Here is a 21,454-nt window from a genome sequence, read left to right as displayed (position 1 = left end):
CGAACCACGATCCCAATGCGAACAAGGGAATTGCTGACGTTGTTGTGTCATGGTAAGACCATTGGATGGGTTGTATGGCAATAGTGGTGAGAGGAATCACGAAATTGAAACAAATGAAACGGCACACACCAAACATCGAGAATCAGAGAGATTGGATGGGTATCACACAAATTACACGAATCGTACCAAGAATTCGAGTGATTCCGATTGAAGAAGAGAAATCCCAAGAGTCAAAGGGGTTACAAGAGTCAAAAAAGAGTCAATCATAGTAGTATTATCTGTTGATTTATATTTGTTGAATATATAATATGTATTATGTATTCTGTATTCTAGACCGACCGACTTATCTACCTACTGACCTATTTACCTATTTATCTATCTACCTGTCATTTTATACGATCCTACACACGTCGACCCTTTCGACTTCCATTCCCCGTATATATCATCTTATTTATATCTTATAGCTCCACTGATTGTAAATCCAATCCGTTGATCCCGTTTGTTGAGAGAATATATCGTCATGTTTTTGAATGTTTTACTATTTACATAATCATTTTCCGATAGGTTCACCGGTCGTAAGGTTCACTAAACTAACATCCATACATCAAAGACTCAGATCTTCCTCCCTTCTCTATCATTTAACTTTTACCACGGTCCCTTACTTTATCCTTAACATTGTATACTTTCGCCATCAGGGTTCAAAGGGTCCTACATAACTTACTTTCTCTTCTCTTCTTTTCTACCTGCATCTCCATCTCTTTCGAGATTCATCCTCTCAAAAATCGACCGGTCAATCTCAATTGCCTCCCATCAACTTGTCATCCTACCTCCTCCATACGATCAAAGGCAAACCAACCACGCGTCTTACTTGCCTGGCTGGCTGAATGACCTGTTCTGGAACCGCCCAATGCTCAATTCGACAACGATTATCTAGACCAACGAATCCAATTCCATTAAATAGACAACAAATCCTTCTTCCTCCATTGTCACAAAGACCAACGATCCTTTTCTCTATAAAACATCTGCGACCACAACCAACATCATCAACTCATAATCGATACCTTCACTCTTTTCACCTCAATACCTTGATAGACGGTCAAGCACGGAAACCTGTCTTCCTATCAACCTTCGCACAGACCTTGGACCCATATTCATTATTCACTGGTTCGAAATCCAAGATCAACCTTGGCGGGGTTAAACAACACCAGTATTCTCATTCATCTTTTGCAACTTATCACCAGAAATTGAGACTTCGAAATACCAATTCTCCTTCTTTACAATCCTTAAAATCTCCGTCATTCTTTTCCAGGTCCTCTTCGACCCTGACAACAAATATGTCAAATTTAACTCAACCAAAGAGCCCAATTGCTCCCGACAGTCCTTTGAGAGAACAGAGAGTACATCGTAGACTTGTTGAGAGACTTACCGATCGACTTGAAACGCCCAGCTTAGATGATCGTTCTTATCGAGTTATTAAGCTTCCCAATCAGCTAGAGGTTCTACTCGTTCATGATGCTGAAACAGATAAAGCATCAGCAGCCATGGACGTCAATGTGGGGAATTTCAGTGACCCTGAAGATTTCCCTGGTATGGCGCATGCTGTAGAGGTAAACATGATCATTCCAATGCTATGAGAGATCAAGCTGACATATAATTCTTTTCCAGCATCTACTTTTCATGGGAACCAAAAAGGTATTGTATACTCTTTGTCTGGAGAGGTGGCGCACTTTCGCACATCTCCCACATTAATTGATCACCAACTAATAGTTTGAATAGTACCCTGTTGAAAATGCTTATTCACAATACCTCTCCTCACATTCCGGAAGTTCCAATGCATATACTGGTGCCACATCTACAAATTATTACTTTGAAGTTGCTGCGAAATCAGGGGAGGATGGAGACTCAAAAGATTCAACCCCTTCGCCTCTGTATGGTGCTCTCGATCGATTTGCGCAATTCTTCATAGATCCTCTTTTCCTCGACTCGACTCTGGACAGAGAATTAAAGGCTGTGGATTCGGAGAACAAGAAGAACTTACAGAGTGATCAATGGAGATTACATCAATTGGATAAATCACTATCAAATCCAAAACATCCTTACTGCCACTTCTCGACAGGAAATTTGGAGGTTCTAAAAATACAACCAGAATCGCGGGGAATCAATGTGCGGGAAAAGTTTATGGAATTCCACGAGAAACATTATTCTGCGAATCGCATGAAGCTTGTCATATTGGGAAGAGAGCCATTGGATAAGTTGGAATCATGGGCGGCAGATCTTTTCGCCGGTGTACGAAATAAGGATTTGCCACAAAATCGATGGGAGGATGAACAGCCTTATGGACCAGATCAACTCTCGACACAATATTTTGCTAAACCAGTTATGGATTCTCGAACTTTGGACATTTCCATTCCATTTATCGATGAAGAACTTCTTTTCGAATCTCAACCAAGTCGATATTTGACACATCTTATTGGACATGAAGGACCAGGTAGTATTATGGCTTATATTAAGTCTAAGGGGTGGGCAAATGCTTTAAGTGCAGGTAAGTTTGACTTTATTTGATTCAACCCAGCGGACTTTTCCGAATCCCTCCTTCAAGATTTCAAATTTATACTAATTCTTCTTAGGTGTCTATCCAATATGTCCTGGAACTCCTGGTTTGTTCAGTTGTCAAATACGTCTGACAGAAGAAGGTCTCAAGAATTACAAGGAAGTTGTCAAGGTTTTCTTCCAGTATATTGCATTACTCAAAGATTCCCCACCACAAGAATGGATTTTTGATGAGCAAAAGGGTTTAGCCGATGTCGATTTCAGATTCAAGCAAAAGACTCCAGCTAGTAGATTTACTAGCAAAATCAGTGCTGTCATGCAGACACCATTGCCTCGAGAATGGTTACTCAGTGGCCATAGCAGACTTCGAAAGTTTGATGGAGAAAAAATATCTGCTGGACTCGATTGCTTAAGAGCTGACAACTTCCGTATGCAAATCTCTTCTCAAACTTTCCCAGGTGGTTGGGATTCAAAAGAGAAGTGGTATGGCACGGAATACAAATACGAGAAAATTCCAGCGGATTTCTTGGAAGAGATCAAAAAGGCTGCTACAAGCAAGAAAGGAGAACGTTTCCCAGAATTACATTTACCTCATGTAAATCAGTTCATTCCAACTAAACTCGAGGTTGAAAAGAAGGAAGTTAAAACACCCGCCATCTCTCCCAAGTTGATCAGAAATGATGACTCGGTAAGAACATGGTTCAAGAAAGGTCAGTAACTTCCCTTGTCCATTCCAAAAACTATAGCTAATTCGTTCTTAGATGATACTTTCTGGGTCCCAAAAGCGAATCTTTTCATCCAGTGTAGAAATCCTTTACCAATGGCCACTGCAGAAAATTCTCTCAAAGCAAGAATGTATACCGATTTGGTTTATGATGCATTGGAGGAATACGCCTATGATGCTGAGCTTGCAGGACTCGAATACTCTGTATCAAGTCATTCAATGGGTTTGGAAATTAGCGTTTCCGGATACAATGATAAGCTCCCTGTTCTTTTGGAGAAGGTCTTGACTACTATGAGAGATCTTGAAGTCAAACAAGAACGATTCGATATTATCAAGGAGAGATTGGCACGAGGTTTGAAGAACTGGGACTTTCAACAACCTTATAACCAAGTTGGTGATTATATGAGATGGCTCAGTAGCGAGAAGGGCTACATCAATGAGCAATATCTAGCCGAATTAGCACATGTTACTGCGGACGACATTCAACAATTTTACCCCCATCTATTAAGACAGATGCACATTGAAACTTTTGTACATGGAAACTTGTACAAGGAGGATGCTTTGAAATTGGCTGATTTAACTGAAAGTATTTTGAAGCCAAGAGTCTTGCCACAAACTCAATGGCCAATAGGTAGATCTTTGGTCTTCCCACCTGGTGCCAATTTCGTTTATCACAAAACTTTGAAAGATCCAGCCAATGTCAATCACTGTATTGAATACGTTCTATCTATTGGAGATAAGGCTGTTCGTCCTCAACGAGCCAAGACTCTTCTCCTCGATCAAATGACTCATGAACCAGCATTTGATCAATTAAGAACAAAGGAGCAGTTGGGATATGTTGTATTCAGTGGTTGTTCGACGACAACTACTACCATCGCTTATAGATTTATCATCCAAAGTGAGAAAACCCCACAATATCTTGAAGAGCGAATCGATTCTTTCTTGGTTGGATACTCAGAGATCCTCAAGAACATGTCAGATTCCGAATTTGAAGGACACAAGAGAAGTTTGATTACCAAAAGATTGGAGAAATTGAAGAATTTGGATCAAGAATCAAATCGTTTATGGTCTCATATTGATTATGAGTACTTTGACTTTGAGCTTGGTAAGTTATTCCGTATACACTATTGACTTGAAAGTACTAACCCCTTCCAAAGTCCATCACGATGCTGCCAATGTCAAAGCACTCACCAAAGAAGATATGATCCAATTCTATAATCAATTCATCCTACCATCCTCTCCACTTCGTTCTAAACTCTCCATTCATCTCATTGCTCAAGGAACCTCTTTGCCAGAAGCAAAACCAGAGGAACAAACTGTTCTTGCGATCAATAAGGATCGTAAAGATGCTGAAGATGGAGAAGCTATTGCCGTCAAAGCTGAAGGCAATGGTACTGTACCATATGTTATCACGGATGTACGACAATTCAAGGGTATGTTGCAAGTTACTGCTGGACCACAACCGGTCAAACATATCAGTGAGTTTGAGGAGTTGGATGCAAAGTTATAAATATCGAAGAATTTAGGTTGAAGAAAGGTGTGAAGGATAGAATATCCATCCGCATCTTGGCGGATATACTAGCGCAATAGATGCGTCTAGACTAAAGTACATGATATTTATTGGACTGAATTTAATTGCAGACTTGCATAGATGAGGAGTTGAAAGAAGATTTGGTTTGGTATTGCTAGGGGGAATTGGAGAAGGTAGATAGATAGTTGGCTGCATTGTTTTGCACAATGATTAGCTTGGTTCCATCTGGTCTAGTAGATACCCGCGGTCTTCTTTAAATGTATTGCAATGAGCTAGACAATCCTTTTTACTTTGCATGTGATTTCTGGTATGTGAACTTCTGAAGTTTTACAACGAGATGTAAAGGTGAGGATATGGTTTACCGAATATGTGATGTCTATCGAGTGAGGAGTTGATGTTCATGAATTCATATTTATTGTTCATTGTCTCTGTACTTCCCTTCTGTGATCTCCGAATAGGTATCTGAGTTTCTTGGTTGTTTGGCGGCGAAAGTGAGGTAGAGGTGTGGTGGGACTTGTGATGGGGATTGAGATGTGATTAATGTGGATGGTAATTGGAATGATGGGATGATTTGAATGGATGTGTGGATTGAGGTGGATTGGATTGGATTGGATGGGGAAAAGGATGGGTTAATGTGAAGGAGAAGAGAAACGGGGGATGATTGAGGATAGGGAGGAGCACGGCGCGGTGTAGTGTAAATTGAGGATGGGGAGGATAATGATGGTTGGTGGTTGATAATTGATGCCTGATGGCCAATACTTGTGATCTGGTAGTTTGTGTTTGAAGGCCAAGGGGCTATATGTCCAGCTCTCTTTCCTATCTTTTTATTGGAAAGAATGGAGGAGCGAGGTTGGGGGTTGGTGAAGGTGAGGAGGAAAAGGGGATGGAGGTACTTGTTATGGGTGGCTTGAATAGGGTTGGGCTGAGGAGTGGGAAATGAGATTTGTAGGCTATAGAAGAGGGTCATGACAAAAGGATAGATTATGGTTCCGATGAAGTTTGCGTGCTTATTTCGATATTGATGGTTTGGAATCTGGGGGGGGATGGTAGCGCTGCGGGGTGTGGTGTATGTGGATTGTGGAGGGCATTGTGGGGTGGTGATAAGGGTATTGTGGTTTAGAAAGTGATTTAGGTGTGAGGGAGGTTTAGGTGTGAGGTTTAGGTGTCAGGTTTTGCAGGGTTATATGGTAAGATCTCGTTGTATGGTGATATGAATATGGTAATATAGATACGAGGATATGATTATGAGGACATGATAGTGTGAGAGTATGAGGGTGAATGTATGATATAATTTGGGATATTCATGGAATTTTGATGATAAAAGGGGTGAACGGGGAAATAGAGGGGGTTTGAGATCACAAGAGTTTTCATTTTTGTATTTGTGTTGTTATTCTTGGGTTCAACCGCTTTGAAATAACGAGCACCTAGGCTCACTCACAGTAATTGGTTACATGATTCAAGGCTCCCTACTATTGAAAGGGGGGAGGGAAGGGGGCCATCAGGAATTCTCTTCTTATATCTGCACTGTCATTCTAGATATAAGGGCTTAATGGAAACTCATAAAAAGCGCACCTCGGTATTGCTAACCGGGTTATAGCTAGACGGTACTAATTGATCCGTTGGCCCTTTTTGTTGTGCTAGTGCTAAACAATTACTAGGCACTTTGATGCCGAGGCAGAGTAGTTTAACATGAAAATAAAGGAGATCCGTCATTCCCGCTCCAGGGTGAATAAATGGGGAGAATAGAAGGGTAAATAGGAAATAGGAGATGAAGAGAAAATAAATTGATGATTGCTTCTTCAATTTGATAAGGTAGGCGATGGAATAATGTGTGCTGTATCACATAGCGGAATCTGGATATTTGAATCGTACAAGGATTGTTTACAATATATTAGCTTTTATTATTTAGCTAGCGTTCCGGAAGCGGTTGCTCACTAAACAGCCACGCTAATTTAGATTGAAAATTAGTCGAAAACTTTCGGACCATCAAAATTGGAAAGAGGTAGATGCTCAAAAGAAGTCCATCATTTCAAAGGTACTTGCTGCATTTGATTACTCCTGGCAACCTTCAAATCATCCCAGATCACCTTAATAAATATGAAGCTGTATTGGTTTTCCTACAAGTCCCCCGGGTCGGATTCTCCTTTTAGATTACTAGCACAAAATAAACTTGCCAGCATTGACCACCATCTTAATAGCCCATCTAGCCCTAATTCCATGACATCACCCCCTCACTAGCGTTGTACATAGCTTATCTAAATTCTATCTACTGTAACCAATTTATTAAAATGAGGTAAAATACGCGACTGTATAAACAAACCCTGACTCATATCCGCAAACTCGTGGCATTTCGTACATGTAAGCTCCCCCAAAAAACAACGTTGATAAACAAAATAAAAGAGCTTCATACAATACAACACAACATAATACAACATCAAATCAACCCCAACAACAAACTCCAACATCTATCAACGCTCAACATGAGTTCCCCACCCGAAGAACCACAGCCACAGCCAGAAGACACCCGCAGTCTGATTAAGTCCCCAGGTCGCATTCATCGCTGGATGGACGGTACCGGCGAGTTCAATCAACCCATTTCACCATCCAACAATGTACCAAATAGTCCACCTTCTGGAAATCCATACGACCTGGACGGAGTAAATTTAAGAAGCCCTTCAATTGGCCCTCGTCCTGCAGCCTCACATGATGTGTTTGTTGCTGCATTCAACCGAGAAGGTGCGCAGACTGGTGCAGGTTTCACTGGTAAGATGATACGTTCATAGTATAAACACAATGCATGCTAGCCAATAAAGCAGGAAATAATCAACAACCAAACCAAGAAGCTCCGAATGCTTCGGATGCCCTACTAGGTCAAATGACTACCCACCACAACTTGGTTGGTCAAATTCAACAGCGTAATGAGCATCTTCTCGGCAACACGTACGAGTTATCACCGATTCCGAACTCGGGAGATAATGCACACCAAGCTATTCCTGCTGGAAACAATCGTGTTGAAAATCCACCAAACTCGACACTACTTCAATATCGTAAGATGAATACCTCTCCTACATCTTCAGAGCTTGCTAATAATGATGTAATAGACAACGAAAATAGAAACGCTTTACTGAACATTTTCCCGGATTCACCTTACGGTGAATTCCAACCCCTTGATCAGAGAGCTCTTCAAATGGATACGGCTTCAGGTATGATGAATGCCATGAACAACTATTCCTACCAACCGGGATACGGCGGTTTACAACCCCCGGATCAGAGAGTTCATCAAGCAGACACCGCTTCAGGTATGATGAATACCATGAACGATTATTCCTTCCAGCCGCGTTACAGCGGTTTACAACCTCCGAGTCAGACAGCAAATCAAGCAGATACGGCTATAGGTATGATGAATACTATGAATGATTATTCTTCCCAGCCGCGCTATAGTGGTTTACAGCCTCTGGATCGGAGAGCTCACCAAGCAGGTACGGCTACAGGTATGATGAATACCATGAACAGCAATCCCTCCCAGACGCGTTACGGCGGCTTACAGCCCCCGGGCCAGAGAGGAAATCAGGCGGATATGACCAGATGTACAATAGTTGCAAGCATGGCTGACCATTTCTGCCGACCCCTAGTTCAGAGAGCTCGTCAGTTCGATATGGCTACAGCTATGATGAATCCGATGAATAACTATCAAGGAGAAATGCATGGCCAAGTTCCGGTGAACAACCCAGTTCCTACATATCATACTGATAACCAAAACGACTTTTTCGGGTATGATCCCCAGGACCAGGAGGTCCAACAAAACGACGTTTTTGGGAATAATCCGCAATACCCGGAGGTTCACCAAAACGACATTTTCGAGAATAATCCCCATTACCCAGAGGTTCACCAAAACGACATTTTCGAGAATAATCCCCCATACCCGGAGGTCCAACAGAACGACCATATGTTAAATAATTATAATATGGATTCGGCACAGCAAACCGTCCAAAGCTCCGGAGACAACATGCCAAGCAGTAATCTTCCTGGTACAACTCCTCAACAGAACATCCTGGAAAGTATCGAACAACCTCCACATAATCCTCAACCAAACGCATCTCCTCAGCAAGTACATTATGTGGATGAATCTGATGACGCTTTCACGACACCTGATCACTCTCTCACTACACCTTCCCAGAACATGCCAGTACCTCATACACCTTCCGGTTATGTTAGTGACCAGAGAGCTCCAGGAGCAGTAGGTACAGGCTTGGGTGTGTTTAATGTTCCAGGTAATATGACATCAGGCCAGCATGTAGTCCAGAATGAACAAGGCTTGGGTGGACCTAATGCTCCAGGCGATATGCCATCAAACCAGTATGAAGTCGCCAACGATGAAGACAATATGCTACCAAACCAGCATATAGTCCAGAACGAACAAGACTTAGGTGCCCCTAATGTTCCAGACAACATGCCACCAAACCAGCATATAGTCCAGCACGAACAAGACTTATATACGGCTGATGCTCCAGGCGATATATCACAAAGCGAGCATATAGACCGCAACGATCCAGGCGAAATGCCCACTTCAGGTGGTGATCAAATGGATACTTCAGAGGACCGAATCCAGTTTGGTAGGCTGAGTACTATTGCACAACTTGCGCAGCTCTCTGACTCAATTCCAGACGCTCCTGAACCATTCAACACAATTAATTCTGGCCCTTTCTTTCCACAAGATGCTAGTCCTATGCAACCACTCCAGCTTGATAGCAATCCGACGGCTACCTCAAATGTTGAGGAAGCGGGAGCAGCCTTCGACTCCGAAGAAGCTGGTACTCGATCTGCTAGGATTTTTCCACCAAATATACCAGGCACATTGGCGCCCAGCATGCATCAAGCACAGATGGAAGCTCCTCATGCTCGCAACACGTTCAGTAAGTTGCAATCCCCCTTTAGATGATACAGTCGAAGATATCTAACCATCTCAGAACATCCCGCCAGAAATGATAAATCCGATACCCGGAAGGACCCTCCACGGGACGCAAACAGAGTAAATAAGTCGATTCGTCGCAGAAAGCCAGCGAAGACGCAGAAATTACAGTCTGCAATCGCCAACAGCGCTTCTCAATTGCTGGAGGAGTCGGCACCGCAGGCTGCTGAAGCACAGAATAATCCTGAGAACTCAAAGTCTCAAGCGATTGAAGCACAGGATGAATCCGAGACCAGTGTTGAATCAGTTGACTAAAAGTATGTATCATATTCACAGTTCTCCGGTAACTATAGGGGAGATATATACTCAATGAAGATCTCTCTGCCTTGGTCTACATGGCGTCCTCGCCATCTAGGGGAATTACTTCAAAAGTCTTTACCACAAACTCTTGATTGGCTAGACTCTCTGATAACAAGCTCCGTTGACTAACGTCTTGCATAGTTCTAGGAATCATCATCCTTCCGATGAAAAGGAGAGGCGCTTCTCGTGGTATACAATTGGGGTTATTTCGACAACACAACGGAGTTAGGCGGGGTTGCGTTTTTTCAGGAGCAGAATTTTGTATTCGGAGAGGAATAATGTGCAAGGAAAGGACTTCATTATGCTTAATGGAGTGGCACCGGATATGCCTCATTCTACGAGCCGCTGCCAGTCTCAAAGCCCAGTGAACAAAGCAGACATGGCAATTGGAGGAAGAAGTAATCGAGTCAATCACTTTGTCATCGGGTTTTCATAGTTTAGTTTACGAATAGACCATTAAGAGTCTTCAATTTCATAGATGCGTGCAAAATCTTGTTTTCACGCCGATGTGATGTGTTTAATCTTTTGAAACTCTGAGTCATTCCACTAGACCGGATTTTCGATCAAACTACCATAGAAACTTTTTAAAACAAGGATTCCTATGCAAGAGACAGCAGACTGAAGTTCATGATTCAAAAGCCCGTTGGAACACTATGAAATAACGCAAATCTTGCACTTACAAGCCCAAACTTTACAAAGACCTTGAAAATGGACTCTACAGCCAATGATCGCCCCGTTTCTCTTGACTGGCCCCTGCATAGCCAATAACGAATAATCAGAATACAAACGAAATTAGAATTCAGCTAGCTCACAAAATTCAATATTCACCTTGAGCTCTGTTATCTCATCATCATGTGATACCCCGCGTAAACAAAGTCTCTTGAGAACTCCCCCGACACAAATACTTTCTGATAGCCAGAACGAAAAACACAACAACGTTCCCATTTAAATTCCTTCATACAACATAAGAACAAGTTGACAACAAGATGGACGGATCTAACCCGCCTTCATGGCCACCTGATAATCAGAACTTAACAACGCCTGGTGCGGAAACAGCTGGTTATGAGTTTGGTCGATCAACAGCAGTTGGTAAGTTAACAAACTTATAAAGTGACAATACATAGACCGTGCTGATATAATAGAAGGTCATCGACAACAGGTTGCGATACCCGATTACCTCCCGAACAACTTTCCGATGGGATTGACGACAGAAGGATATAATCAACTTCGATCCGTTGATACAGCACCTTACTCCCAGTTCAATCGATTTCAGCAACTGACCACGCCCCACGTCAATCATTTGCCGCGTTTTAGTAGCTTTGCTAATGGCAATACAGGTATGCAAGGTGGCTCCAATCAATATACAGGTAATTATTTCTTCAGTAAAAGAATGAAAAGTAGGCCCAATATGCCAGAAGAGTACTAACAATGGTACAGATGGCTACGCATATCCAGCGTTCGCATCGTCAAGTTCTTCAGACGCCAATCGACCACTTAACACAGGTTTGCCTCAAATTGCTTTCACCAATCAAGCAGGAAGTCCATTCTACAATGACCCTAGAATGGCACCAAGTCAATCAGCCGTTTTCAGCTCGCCATTAAACACGAGAGCGACTCAGTTTACCTCTATTAATCAAGGCGGAAAACTATACCATCCTTACTCTAGAATGGCACCGAATCGATCAGCCCGTTTCAACCCACGACTTAGAACAAGTTCACCTCAACTTATCTTCGCTGGCCATGAAAGAAGCTCATTCTATCCCGAATTTGGAATGACACCAAATCAACCATTCATTTCCAACCCACCACCCAATACCAGTCTGACTCAACATGTCTCCACTGACCAAGGAAGTCCATTCTATCCCGACAATAGTATAGCACAAAGTCAATTAGCCATTTTCAATCCACATCCGCACATGCTTCCCACCCTTAGTGGACAGTTGCGTACCTCAATACCATTGGCAGCACCTGATCTAAGTAATTATTTCAGTGCTTTCAGTAGCACTCCATCAGAGCACTTTGTCAACCGCAACGACCCAGGTCAGACATCTGCTTCAGGTCTTGTACAGATGCGTGTTCAAGATAATAGAAGCTCCTTCGGTGGCTCGAATGAGACACTAATTTCCCACTCACTCTCTGACAATATGCAATATGCTAGCACATCAGGTAATCTGAGCACCACCCATATATTATTGAAGCATTCTAACAAAGTTACAGAAATGGGCCAAGAATTAAGAAATATGTTTTCTTTCGATCACACAAACGCCAATGCCGAACCAGATATGTCGAACTGGATGGCTGATTTTATGCAGAACATGCCACAAGAGAAAACATACGTTGGTCGCAAACACACTGGTGAATTATATATTGGCCAAACATCCACTGAGCAACATAGAAATGGCTCTGCTACAGCATACTCGAACGATTGCGAATTGGTGATCAAAGCTTTTGAAATTTCGCAGACAATTTCAAATGCCATAGTGGACGAGTCCGACAGGCAGAAGTTGACTCGTGATGCAGCTTTTACATGGGCTCAGACATTTGTGCCTCCTGGCACGAGCACACACCATGAAAAGCAAGGAAAGGAGTATGTATCTGAAAAGGTTTACGCATATCACCCCCGAGGTTGCAAGAACTATTACTACCGATCTGTAGTCGGCAATGAAGTACATATTGAACACTGGGTCAACAACAATACCCGCACGACAGTTTGGAACCATCCCGATAATGAATTTCCTTCCCGTATCTTTGATGAATACCCCGCTGATTGGAGTACAAACGTGGATCCCAACATTGAATTACAGAATGATTCACAAAAACAAAAGGAGTTGAACGACCTTCGCAGTCAAATTTGCTCAAGCAATAACACCTCCGCCAAACATCGTTACAAACCTGCTGACCCTGATACACGGCCTAGCTGGCAATATCACCAGGGGGAAGCAATAATTACGACCGATCACGGTACGGTTGATGTTCCTAGATCTTCCATCACAAGAGATTCAATCATGCGGGTAGTTTCAAGAGTTTCAAATCCAATTTTCACTGGCGCTCCACGTGGCGGATCGTTCAGCTTTTGGGATCCAAATTCTCGGCCACCTATGGAAAGGCGTCGAATTACCCATCTGTCCATTAAGGAACGAAGAAATATTCTCAGACGCATTAGAGATCTTCTCGAAAGGATCTGGAATTTGCCAAGTATGCCACAGGAGCTTAGTATTGTATATCGCATGTTTTTGGTGAGATTAATTTCCTTTCGAAAGATTGCTTTTTGGTTGTGCAGATAACTAAATTCTACCTAGGATTGTAATTCATCTCCCGGCTTTGGTCAGAGTCAATACTTGCATGCAAGATTTGCGACATTTCCCAAATTCCTGAAATTACCTACTGAGCTGCGGTGGATGATTTGGGAGTATTGCTGTCTTCCTAAAACAGAGCACCTTGGTCTTGTGGTTGGAACGGGCGATCTCAGGAGTGAGGATCATAGAATCGAACTACCCATAACTTTAAGTATATGTTATGAAAGTCGCAAGATAGCGATACACTACTACACTATCGTGGACAAGCCGATGATTAAGAGGAAATCAAGATACATGTATAAGGGTCAGATAACATACGACAAGCGCAGAAAAGAGTATTCTCAGCCAAGACAACTGGTTCTTGGTCAACAGGATGCAGTAGCCATCTCAGATAGTACTCCCGAGAATAGAATGGAAATGACCCTCGAATGGCACAATAAAATCAACGAGGAGCATAGGAAAGGCTTAAAGAGTATCCGCCATTTGGAAATTAGAGATATTCGTAATAATCATGGCAGTTATCTTGTCGCTACTCGCCACCTCAATAGTACCGCGGACCATTCTCATCTTATACCAAGAGTTTTCACAAATGGCAGTTTAACCATGTTTAAAAATCTCCAAACACTAACACTTACGAATATGCCGCCTACGACCACTTGGTCGGGTCCCCAACCATTTCAAAGAGAAGATCAGGAGATTCTGAAAAGCTTGATTTCGGATCATCTTGATCGAACAAGAGTTGGTGATAATAGGCTTGTGGCTAAGGAGAACATAAAGATTAGAGACTACACAGCGATGGAGGGTCAAAAAGTGAAGAAAGATAATGGAAGGGTTGACTTTAAGAAAGAGTTCTATTCAAAGATGTTAACGCATCTTCCGGAAGAATACCGTAACTAGTTGTAGGACGGACAGGACGTGTGTACGAATGGGAGAGACAATAATGGAGAGATGAGGAAGGGATGAAGAAAGGGATAATGTATCTACAATTCTTTCTAAGAGAATTCAGTCTAAATTGCAACCAGACACTTGACCACTGTACTGACCAAGCATTGGACCGTGGCTTAGCATACTTGCAATAAATAGTGTCTTGACAAGCTTGAGAGAAAACCTCCTGGTAGCAGTAGTGCTGGTGACACTGAGTAGTCTCTTGCGATCCCACATGCAATCACCACACAACCACTTCCGCAGCCCATCCTCCACCGTCAAACTTCAAACGTCCAAAATCCCATAAAAGATATCCGGGGGTGCGCTAGCAACCCCTCGTGTTTTGTTCCCCGCAGCATACACTGCAAGTGCGCGTGAAACAAGCCAAGGGCAGAACATAACCCGCAATGTGGAAGGAAGGTGAAGCGCAATTCCCGAATACGAATCGAGCAAATCCACTCTTCTTTCCACCTCTGAGCTTTCACTCTACTCCACTAGTTAACTCTCCAAATCAAGAGTTGCTAGCCAGAGCACTTGTATCCCAAATCCTTCGTCGTCATTTGTCGAGGTCTTTCTTTGCAAGGCTAAGTGGCTTTGTATGATACCACATCTTCGATCATCTCCACAGTGTTTATTTCGAAGTGTTGAATGTTGGCGCGGTGAGTTGTCTTCTATGAGTATGAGTACAGGTACCCAGCAGTTACTGCCTCAAGTAATCGCTCCACTTCATAAAATGAAGCAATCCTTCAAACAAAGCATCAAATAATTCATCTCCAAATCAAGAGTGTTCAAAAACCATTCTTCAAACCTGAGGTCCTGACACTTGATGAAAGAGCATGATCAGACAACACAAGAACAACTTTTGTATCTCAAAGACCCGTTTCTGTAAAAGATGGTCTATAGTTCTACATGTGTAAGTTGATGGAAGGGAGAATATTGGTAAATGGTAAGAGATGCTGTATCGGCATTAACAAAACCCGACTCCCGAAGTTCACCCTTTGCAAGGTGAGGTTAATTGAGTCACCTGGGCACATTATGATTATGGGAGCAGATCACGTTCTTTCATTGTATATCAAACTTTCTGGTTAGCATACTCTCCTTCACACCTATGATATTTTCGAGTCCCATATGTTTACGATTTCTCTTAGGCGGCAATAATCCCCACAACTCCACCTCTCTTCATCTACACCAATAGCACGCTCAGATTCGAATTCGACTTCAACAGTAGATTTACCGTAAGGGGAGCAGCCAATCTCAATCTAATTACAGGGTAACCCATTCATCCGCGACAACACATCTCAACTATCGAGAACCTCCAACTTTGCACCAAATTATCAGGTAAAACCTGCAGTTCACGGAAGTTCCGAGCCGTTCTCACCTCAATCCTGCTTTCCTGACATTTTCACAACATCAGTATTCTGCCTTCTTCTCCCCCATACCCCTCTACCTTTTTTTCGTTTTCCTCTCCCTCACTCCCCTCCATCTCTAATCCTTGCCTCAAGCCCGGGTCAAAATGACAATCTATCCTTCACATACAGAACCTCTCATCTATGTCACACGAATCACCTTGTTCCAGTCGAATAAATGACCTGGTGTCTAGCAAAGAACGCGGAATAGCAGTCAACAAGACAAACGGACTTCAGGCGTACAAGAAATATCAAATGAGGATGAGACAACAAGGTAAGGCGGAAGAACAGGAAAAAAACGTATGGGGTGGAAGCATAACGAGAGAGCGGGGTCACTTTGGATATTGGACATCAAACTAGAACTCCCACTTGAGTTTAAACTTGAGCTCTAGGCCACGCATCATCCCAATTCCAATGCAGCATAGAATTTCATAACGATATCCATTTTGTTCTTCAGATCAAATTCCAATTCTACTGGGTATCTACCAATATCTGAATTTCAAATCTTCGCATTCGCATTGATATTCCATGCCCATGTACTCCAAGCTCATGCAAGAGAAAATCTTTTCGCGCGCTGAATATCATATCTCATGTTCCATGATTTGTTTCGACTCTTCGTCTTTCCTTTTGTATTCCGTTTCCGTACAACCCACCCATTTTTCTTGTGCCATCTCTCTTCTATACGGGATCTATCTGGTCCTATAGCTATCCATCTACCTTTAAGGATCAACCCCTTCCTTCACAGCATATAAGTCCTCATAGTATATGATGTTCCACTTGCGGCTCCCTTCCACTAGCTTTCACAACTCCATCCGCATTTTGTGCCGGCATAGCTATCGGCTTTCCCTCTGTCTTTGAAGTCAAAGCTACCAACTCCCTCAACATTAAGTCCCTCGTATCTCTCGCCAAATCCTCGACGTCCGCAGAAGTGAGATTTTTCGTCTCGATTGGTTTCAGAACTATAATTTTTCCAAATTAGCTTCCTGTCCAAATCTCGAATAAAAACTAGAAAGCTTACCTTTAACCGGTATCCTCCCCGATTTGAAGTGCCAGCTCTGAACGTGCAAAACATTACTGTAACAAGCGACCACGACCGGTATAATCGGCACACCCGCTTGAACCGCCAAATGAAAAGCTCCTTTCTTAAAAGGCAACAAAGTTGGATCCTTTGCATAACTTCTCGTTCCTTCCGGAAACATGTAAACATTTTGTTTTTCCTCCCTAATTTCCTTTGCTGCACCCGCCATAGCCTGTCGCGCATCTTTCGCATTACCCCGATCAATAAATACCGTTCCACTCAAACTCATAAACCAGCCCAGGAACGGCACATTCTTCAAACTCTTCTTCGCGGTAACGGAACAGTATCGAGGGAATACACAGCCCAACATGAGTACGTCGAGTTCGGTTTGATGATTTCCGATCAAGACTGCGGGGCGTGTTGAACCGAGATAATTGTGCGGATCTTCGACGACAAATGTTACGCCGGTAGTTAACCACATTGTCCATTTGAACGCGCGAGCGACGGCCCATTGCGATATGCGATAATTTCCTACGAGACGTAGGAGAATAGATATGAAGACTCCATAACAAGCGCAGAGGACGAGGGAAATATAACCGGCGAGGAGACGAGCGAAGAAACCCGCGAGGGGAACAATAGGAGAGAGCATGTAGAGAGATAGAGTGAGAACGGTATAGATTATCGAAAGATTTGTAGCGTAAGAAAGAAGAGCGAACATCTTGAGAGTTATGTACCTAGAATACCTAGGCAGATGTAAAATATGACTGAGAGCTTCGACTTGTTTATGCTAATCTTGCACAAATTAATAAATCCTTTTAATGATTGGATGATTAATTAATCGAATGTTCAAATGACCAAATGACCAAATGACCCTCTCAAGGAGGGAAGTAGAGTGACATAAGATAATCAACCAATATAATATTTTATAGAACCGGTTCAAGGACAAGTGAAGCTTAAATCTTGAGATCCTTGAGCGCATAAGAAATGGTTGAGGATTAATTTTCATTGGTTTACATAATCCAATTTTGATTGGTTCAAATGATAAATAAGGTTACCTAGTTCTTTGGGGTAAAATTACAAGGATATTCTTCGGCAATCGGTTGAGTTTATCGTTCTCTTGGCATTAATTATTTCCTTTTCGTTCCGAGAATATAGTATCCAAATCATGTGAAGAATATATATTTTATACCTATCACTTTATTGATATCTTCCCCATTGAAGCACTCTTTCGCCATCATTGCTTATTATGGCAAACTCACAATGTTTGAAGATCACCGTGGGAGTTTTAGCTCTTCAAGGTGCTTTCAATGAACATATTCAATGTCTTCGTTCCGCCAGTGAAATCCTCGCCACTAAATCCACCTCAAAATCAAAATCAAAATCACCAAAAGAAGACTTTCCTATTCAATACAAATTCATAGAAGTACGAAATGAAGCCGAACTTAATTCATGTGATGCACTCATCATACCTGGTGGTGAAAGTACGGCAATCTCACTCGTTGCTCAAAGATCAGGTCTTCTTGAGCCCTTGAGAGCTTATGTCAAGTGAGTCATACATAAACCTTTTCCCCCTTCACCAAGTATTCATTCTAACAACTTTATAGATATCATCGCTATCCTACTTGGGGAACTTGTGCAGGTCTGATTCTACTTGCCGAGTCTGCAAACCGTACCAAAGCCGGTGGTCAGGAATTGATCGGTGGTCTTGATGTCCGAGTGAATCGTAATCATTTTGGTCGACAAGTAGAATCTTTCTCGGCCAATCTAGATTTACCATTTCTTTCATCTTTAGGCCCGATTTCATCAGACCTAGATCCTACTTCTACTCAAGAAGACAAAGAGAAGCCAGCACCGTTCTCTGCAATATTCATCCGAGCTCCTATCGTGGAGAAACTCCTCCCCCACGTTCCTGGAGCTCAAATCTCAGAATCCACACTAGACTCCACAGTCATCGCGCCTTCGTTACCAATCGACTCAAAGTCTATCCCAAACCCTGATACTATTCTCTCCGCTCCTGTGGAAGTCCTCGCCACACTTCCCGGTCGCACAACCCATTCTAACTCTGAAATTCAAGAATCACTCAATAGCGAAGCAGGAGATATAGTAGCCGTTCGTCAAGCAAATGTTTTTGGAACATCTTTCCATCCGGAACTAACAGGTGATGCAAGGATTCATGCATGGTGGTTGGAACAGGTTGTTGAAGATGTTGTCAAGAGAAGAGAATTGCAAACTTCGTCATGATAATCTTTTTTCACGAGGTTACAATCCAATATACCCTTAGACACGATCTTACGAAATAGAGATAGATTTGAAATGTACAATTATTTTTTTCACTAATGGGGGCAAGCCCCCAAACCCCGTTTGCTCGCTGCGCTCGAAGCGCCATGGACAATTATAGGAAAGTATTCAACCTTGCGTCCTCAGCAATTATCTCTGAAGATACAAGACATTCAGCGGAGTGTCAGAAAACCTCGTGGTCAGGAGAATTATGGAAATCATTATAAACTAGATTCTTCTACCTTGTTTTGCGTATAAAACATCATTCCTCCTCCCTATCCTCCCCCTTATCAAATCACTACTTCTTCGCTCTCCCTTTATACATAATTCCCTTCCTTTCCTTCTTCCCCACGCTCGCCGAAATCGAATACACGTCTCTACACTCCACCTTCTCCAACTCAAGCATCCCCTCCAGACCCCCGAAAAAGTCTTTAAAAGAACACGACGTATCATCTTTATCGAAAGAATAACTTCCCAGATCTACATACTTCAACGTGTCTTTATGTCTGTACAGAAAAGTAAAAAGATCTATCTTTTCCATACAGAACCAAGAAAGTCGCAACGTCTCCAGATTCGGGAAAGTACTTTCGAGAAATGATTGATTCCACATCTGTCTTAGATTTTTCGAGTTCATTGGGGGAATACAGCCTTCTTCTTCATCAAGAAGCGATATTTGCCAATTCAAATCTAAATACCTGAGATTCGTCATCGAAGACACAACTTTACACATGGTGTCGATGGCTAACATATTCCACTGCGCGATATGACTTGTAGCTCTATGATGAAAACACGAAGGCACAGGGTTCAAAGATAAACGCCCATTGGGAATACAGCATGAGAGACCCAATGAAAGTGATTCGAGATGCAAAAACGCTTCGATAAATCGAGCAGAAACATCAGTGCTGATCGCCCTCTCCGTATCCCAGGTCATGAATGTGTAGATGGGAAGCGTCTCGATTTTCAAATGAGTGAGGGAGATAGAACCCGATAAAGACATACGAGTAAGTATATCGAGAAGCCCCTGAAACTTGATAGGGGGTAGAGAAGCCCATTGTTCCGGAGTATAAATCTCCATATCCATTTCCGGATTATCCAACAATTCTTCATGCCGTTGATACAAACCCGGAGAAGCATGATTTTCGATATTCGAAATAGATATCGACGACAAATTTTTGAGAGGCAGCAAGTCTCGCAAACGCATCTCCGCGACAATATCGTAAATAATCATCCGCAGCTACCAACAAACGAGCCCGCAACCATCGCCTTTTCGCATCTTGCGACATCTTGGCGAGTAAAACCGACGGGGTGTTTCGTACAATTTTTAAACCCAATCTGTGATTATCGATAATTCCGAGTCCAATGTTCAAATGATGGATTGATGGCATGGCAATGGTTTGGCCCACCTCTTCAAGTCTTTGCATACCGGTTTTGAAAGGTGAGATGGAGAAACCACGCTGTGCGAATAGGACTTCGAGCATCAATTCTTTTCGAGAAGGGGACGCGGTGGATGTGGATGTGGATTCAGACATTTTGAGGCGTTTGAAGATTGATAGGAGTTATTTGTGTGAGAGATTTAATAATTTTAAGACGAAGCAAATGTTCAACGAGATGGGAATAGTAGATGATGTATAACTAATGTGCTTGATTGGAGTGCAAACGATCCTAATATATCAAAAACATCGGACCGTAGAAAAATCCTTGTACAATCATTTCAAACCACTACCTAGTGTACCGTACCTGTCATCGAAACCAAGCACATAATTTCCGTACCATAAAACCCCTAAACTACGAGTCTAGCACTAATTTACACCTTGTCATCACTTTCTCATAGCAATCCACGTCTCATCGAACACTATCCTTAGCCGCAATGAAGAAACGTCACATGATATCGCTATTAGCAGAAGCCCTACGCAGCCCTATGCAGTCTTGAGTCGAGCTAAATATCTCAAGAATGAAATCTGGTGACGTACGTCATATTAAGTTCTTAGAGGAGCACAAGTTTGATACAAATCTCGCGGGTATTTAGGAGGAGATAGATTTGTGCTGCTTGATAATTTTCTGGGGGGAGAGGGTTGACCATGTAAGGACAGGATTTGGTTTCAAAAGAAAAGTTGTAGGTGTGATGTAATGGAGATTTTCTTTGGAGTTTCGAATGATATTTTCTCGGTTTTCTATGTAGTCTGAAGAGAAGCGGGCGAGGTAAGATGAGAGGGTCGAAAAAAGGCTCTGGAGATTCGGTGGTAGAATCTGGATTTAAGGTATTGAGAGCTGTTAGAAGAGATTAGCGAGAATTTGAGGGGAATTTCAGTCATGAAGATGAGGAAGGAGGACTTTTGGACAGTAAAAGAGGGAAGAGAAGGTATAGAGTGAAGGTCCAGTTCTACTGGCCCATAAAACTATGGTTTCTGCAAAGAGAAAGAACGATCTGCCATTCATAATGCTTTAACATCGTCATTCGG

The 21,454-nt window shown here is 42.5% G+C and overlaps 7 protein-coding genes across 7 annotated transcripts; 5 read left to right on the top strand and 2 right to left on the bottom strand.

The window, feature by feature from the left end:
- Nucleotides 1-1,334: 1,334 nt before the first annotated feature.
- On the top strand, nt 1,335-4,784 carry EAE97_008103 (uncharacterized protein; the record flags this gene model as incomplete). The annotated part of the gene is made up of 6 exons (XM_038878617.1): nt 1,335-1,607; nt 1,666-1,692; nt 1,777-2,542; nt 2,628-3,260; nt 3,312-4,379; nt 4,432-4,784. 6 exons carry the CDS (start codon nt 1,335-1,337, stop codon nt 4,782-4,784), a joined length of 3,120 nt encoding a protein of 1,039 aa, XP_038730297.1.
- Nucleotides 4,785-7,285: 2,501 nt separating this feature from the next.
- Nucleotides 7,286-10,029, top strand: EAE97_008102 (uncharacterized protein; the record flags this gene model as incomplete). The annotated part of the gene is made up of 4 exons (XM_038878616.1): nt 7,286-7,568; nt 7,622-7,852; nt 7,907-9,718; nt 9,773-10,029. 4 exons carry the CDS (start codon nt 7,286-7,288, stop codon nt 10,027-10,029), a joined length of 2,583 nt encoding a protein of 860 aa, XP_038730296.1.
- A 1,031-nt stretch (nt 10,030-11,060) lies between these two features.
- On the top strand, nt 11,061-14,267 carry EAE97_008101 (uncharacterized protein; the record flags this gene model as incomplete). Its single annotated transcript, XM_038878615.1, has 5 exons — nt 11,061-11,163; nt 11,217-11,441; nt 11,512-12,240; nt 12,292-13,310; nt 13,374-14,267. The coding sequence occupies 5 exons, from the start codon at nt 11,061-11,063 to the stop codon at nt 14,265-14,267; spliced, it is 2,970 nt and encodes a 989-aa protein (XP_038730295.1).
- Nucleotides 14,268-15,186: 919 nt separating this feature from the next.
- Nucleotides 15,187-16,060, top strand: EAE97_008100 (uncharacterized protein; the record flags this gene model as incomplete). Its single annotated transcript, XM_038878614.1, has 4 exons — nt 15,187-15,207; nt 15,443-15,529; nt 15,564-15,632; nt 15,833-16,060. 4 exons carry the CDS (start codon nt 15,187-15,189, stop codon nt 16,058-16,060), a joined length of 405 nt encoding a protein of 134 aa, XP_038730294.1.
- Nucleotides 16,061-16,456: 396 nt separating this feature from the next.
- On the bottom strand, nt 16,457-17,436 carry EAE97_008099 (uncharacterized protein; the record flags this gene model as incomplete). The annotated part of the gene is made up of 2 exons (XM_038878613.1): nt 16,457-16,659; nt 16,719-17,436. 2 exons carry the CDS (start codon nt 17,434-17,436, stop codon nt 16,457-16,459), a joined length of 921 nt encoding a protein of 306 aa, XP_038730293.1.
- A 528-nt stretch (nt 17,437-17,964) lies between these two features.
- Nucleotides 17,965-18,959, top strand: EAE97_008098 (uncharacterized protein; the record flags this gene model as incomplete). Its single annotated transcript, XM_038878612.1, has 2 exons — nt 17,965-18,263; nt 18,323-18,959. The coding sequence occupies 2 exons, from the start codon at nt 17,965-17,967 to the stop codon at nt 18,957-18,959; spliced, it is 936 nt and encodes a 311-aa protein (XP_038730292.1).
- Nucleotides 18,960-20,098: 1,139 nt separating this feature from the next.
- Nucleotides 20,099-20,524, bottom strand: EAE97_008097 (uncharacterized protein; the record flags this gene model as incomplete). Its single annotated transcript, XM_038878611.1, has 1 exon — nt 20,099-20,524. The coding sequence occupies one exon, from the start codon at nt 20,522-20,524 to the stop codon at nt 20,099-20,101; it is 426 nt and encodes a 141-aa protein (XP_038730291.1).
- Between the last annotated feature and the right edge of the window lie 930 nt (nt 20,525-21,454).

This window comes from Botrytis byssoidea, assembly GCF_014898295.1.
Source record: "Botrytis byssoidea strain MUCL 94 chromosome Unknown BBYS_017, whole genome shotgun sequence".
NCBI lineage: Eukaryota > Fungi > Ascomycota > Leotiomycetes > Helotiales > Sclerotiniaceae > Botrytis > Botrytis byssoidea.
Note: the sequence above shows the minus strand (reverse complement) of the source record. Positions and strands in the feature narration are given on the sequence as shown.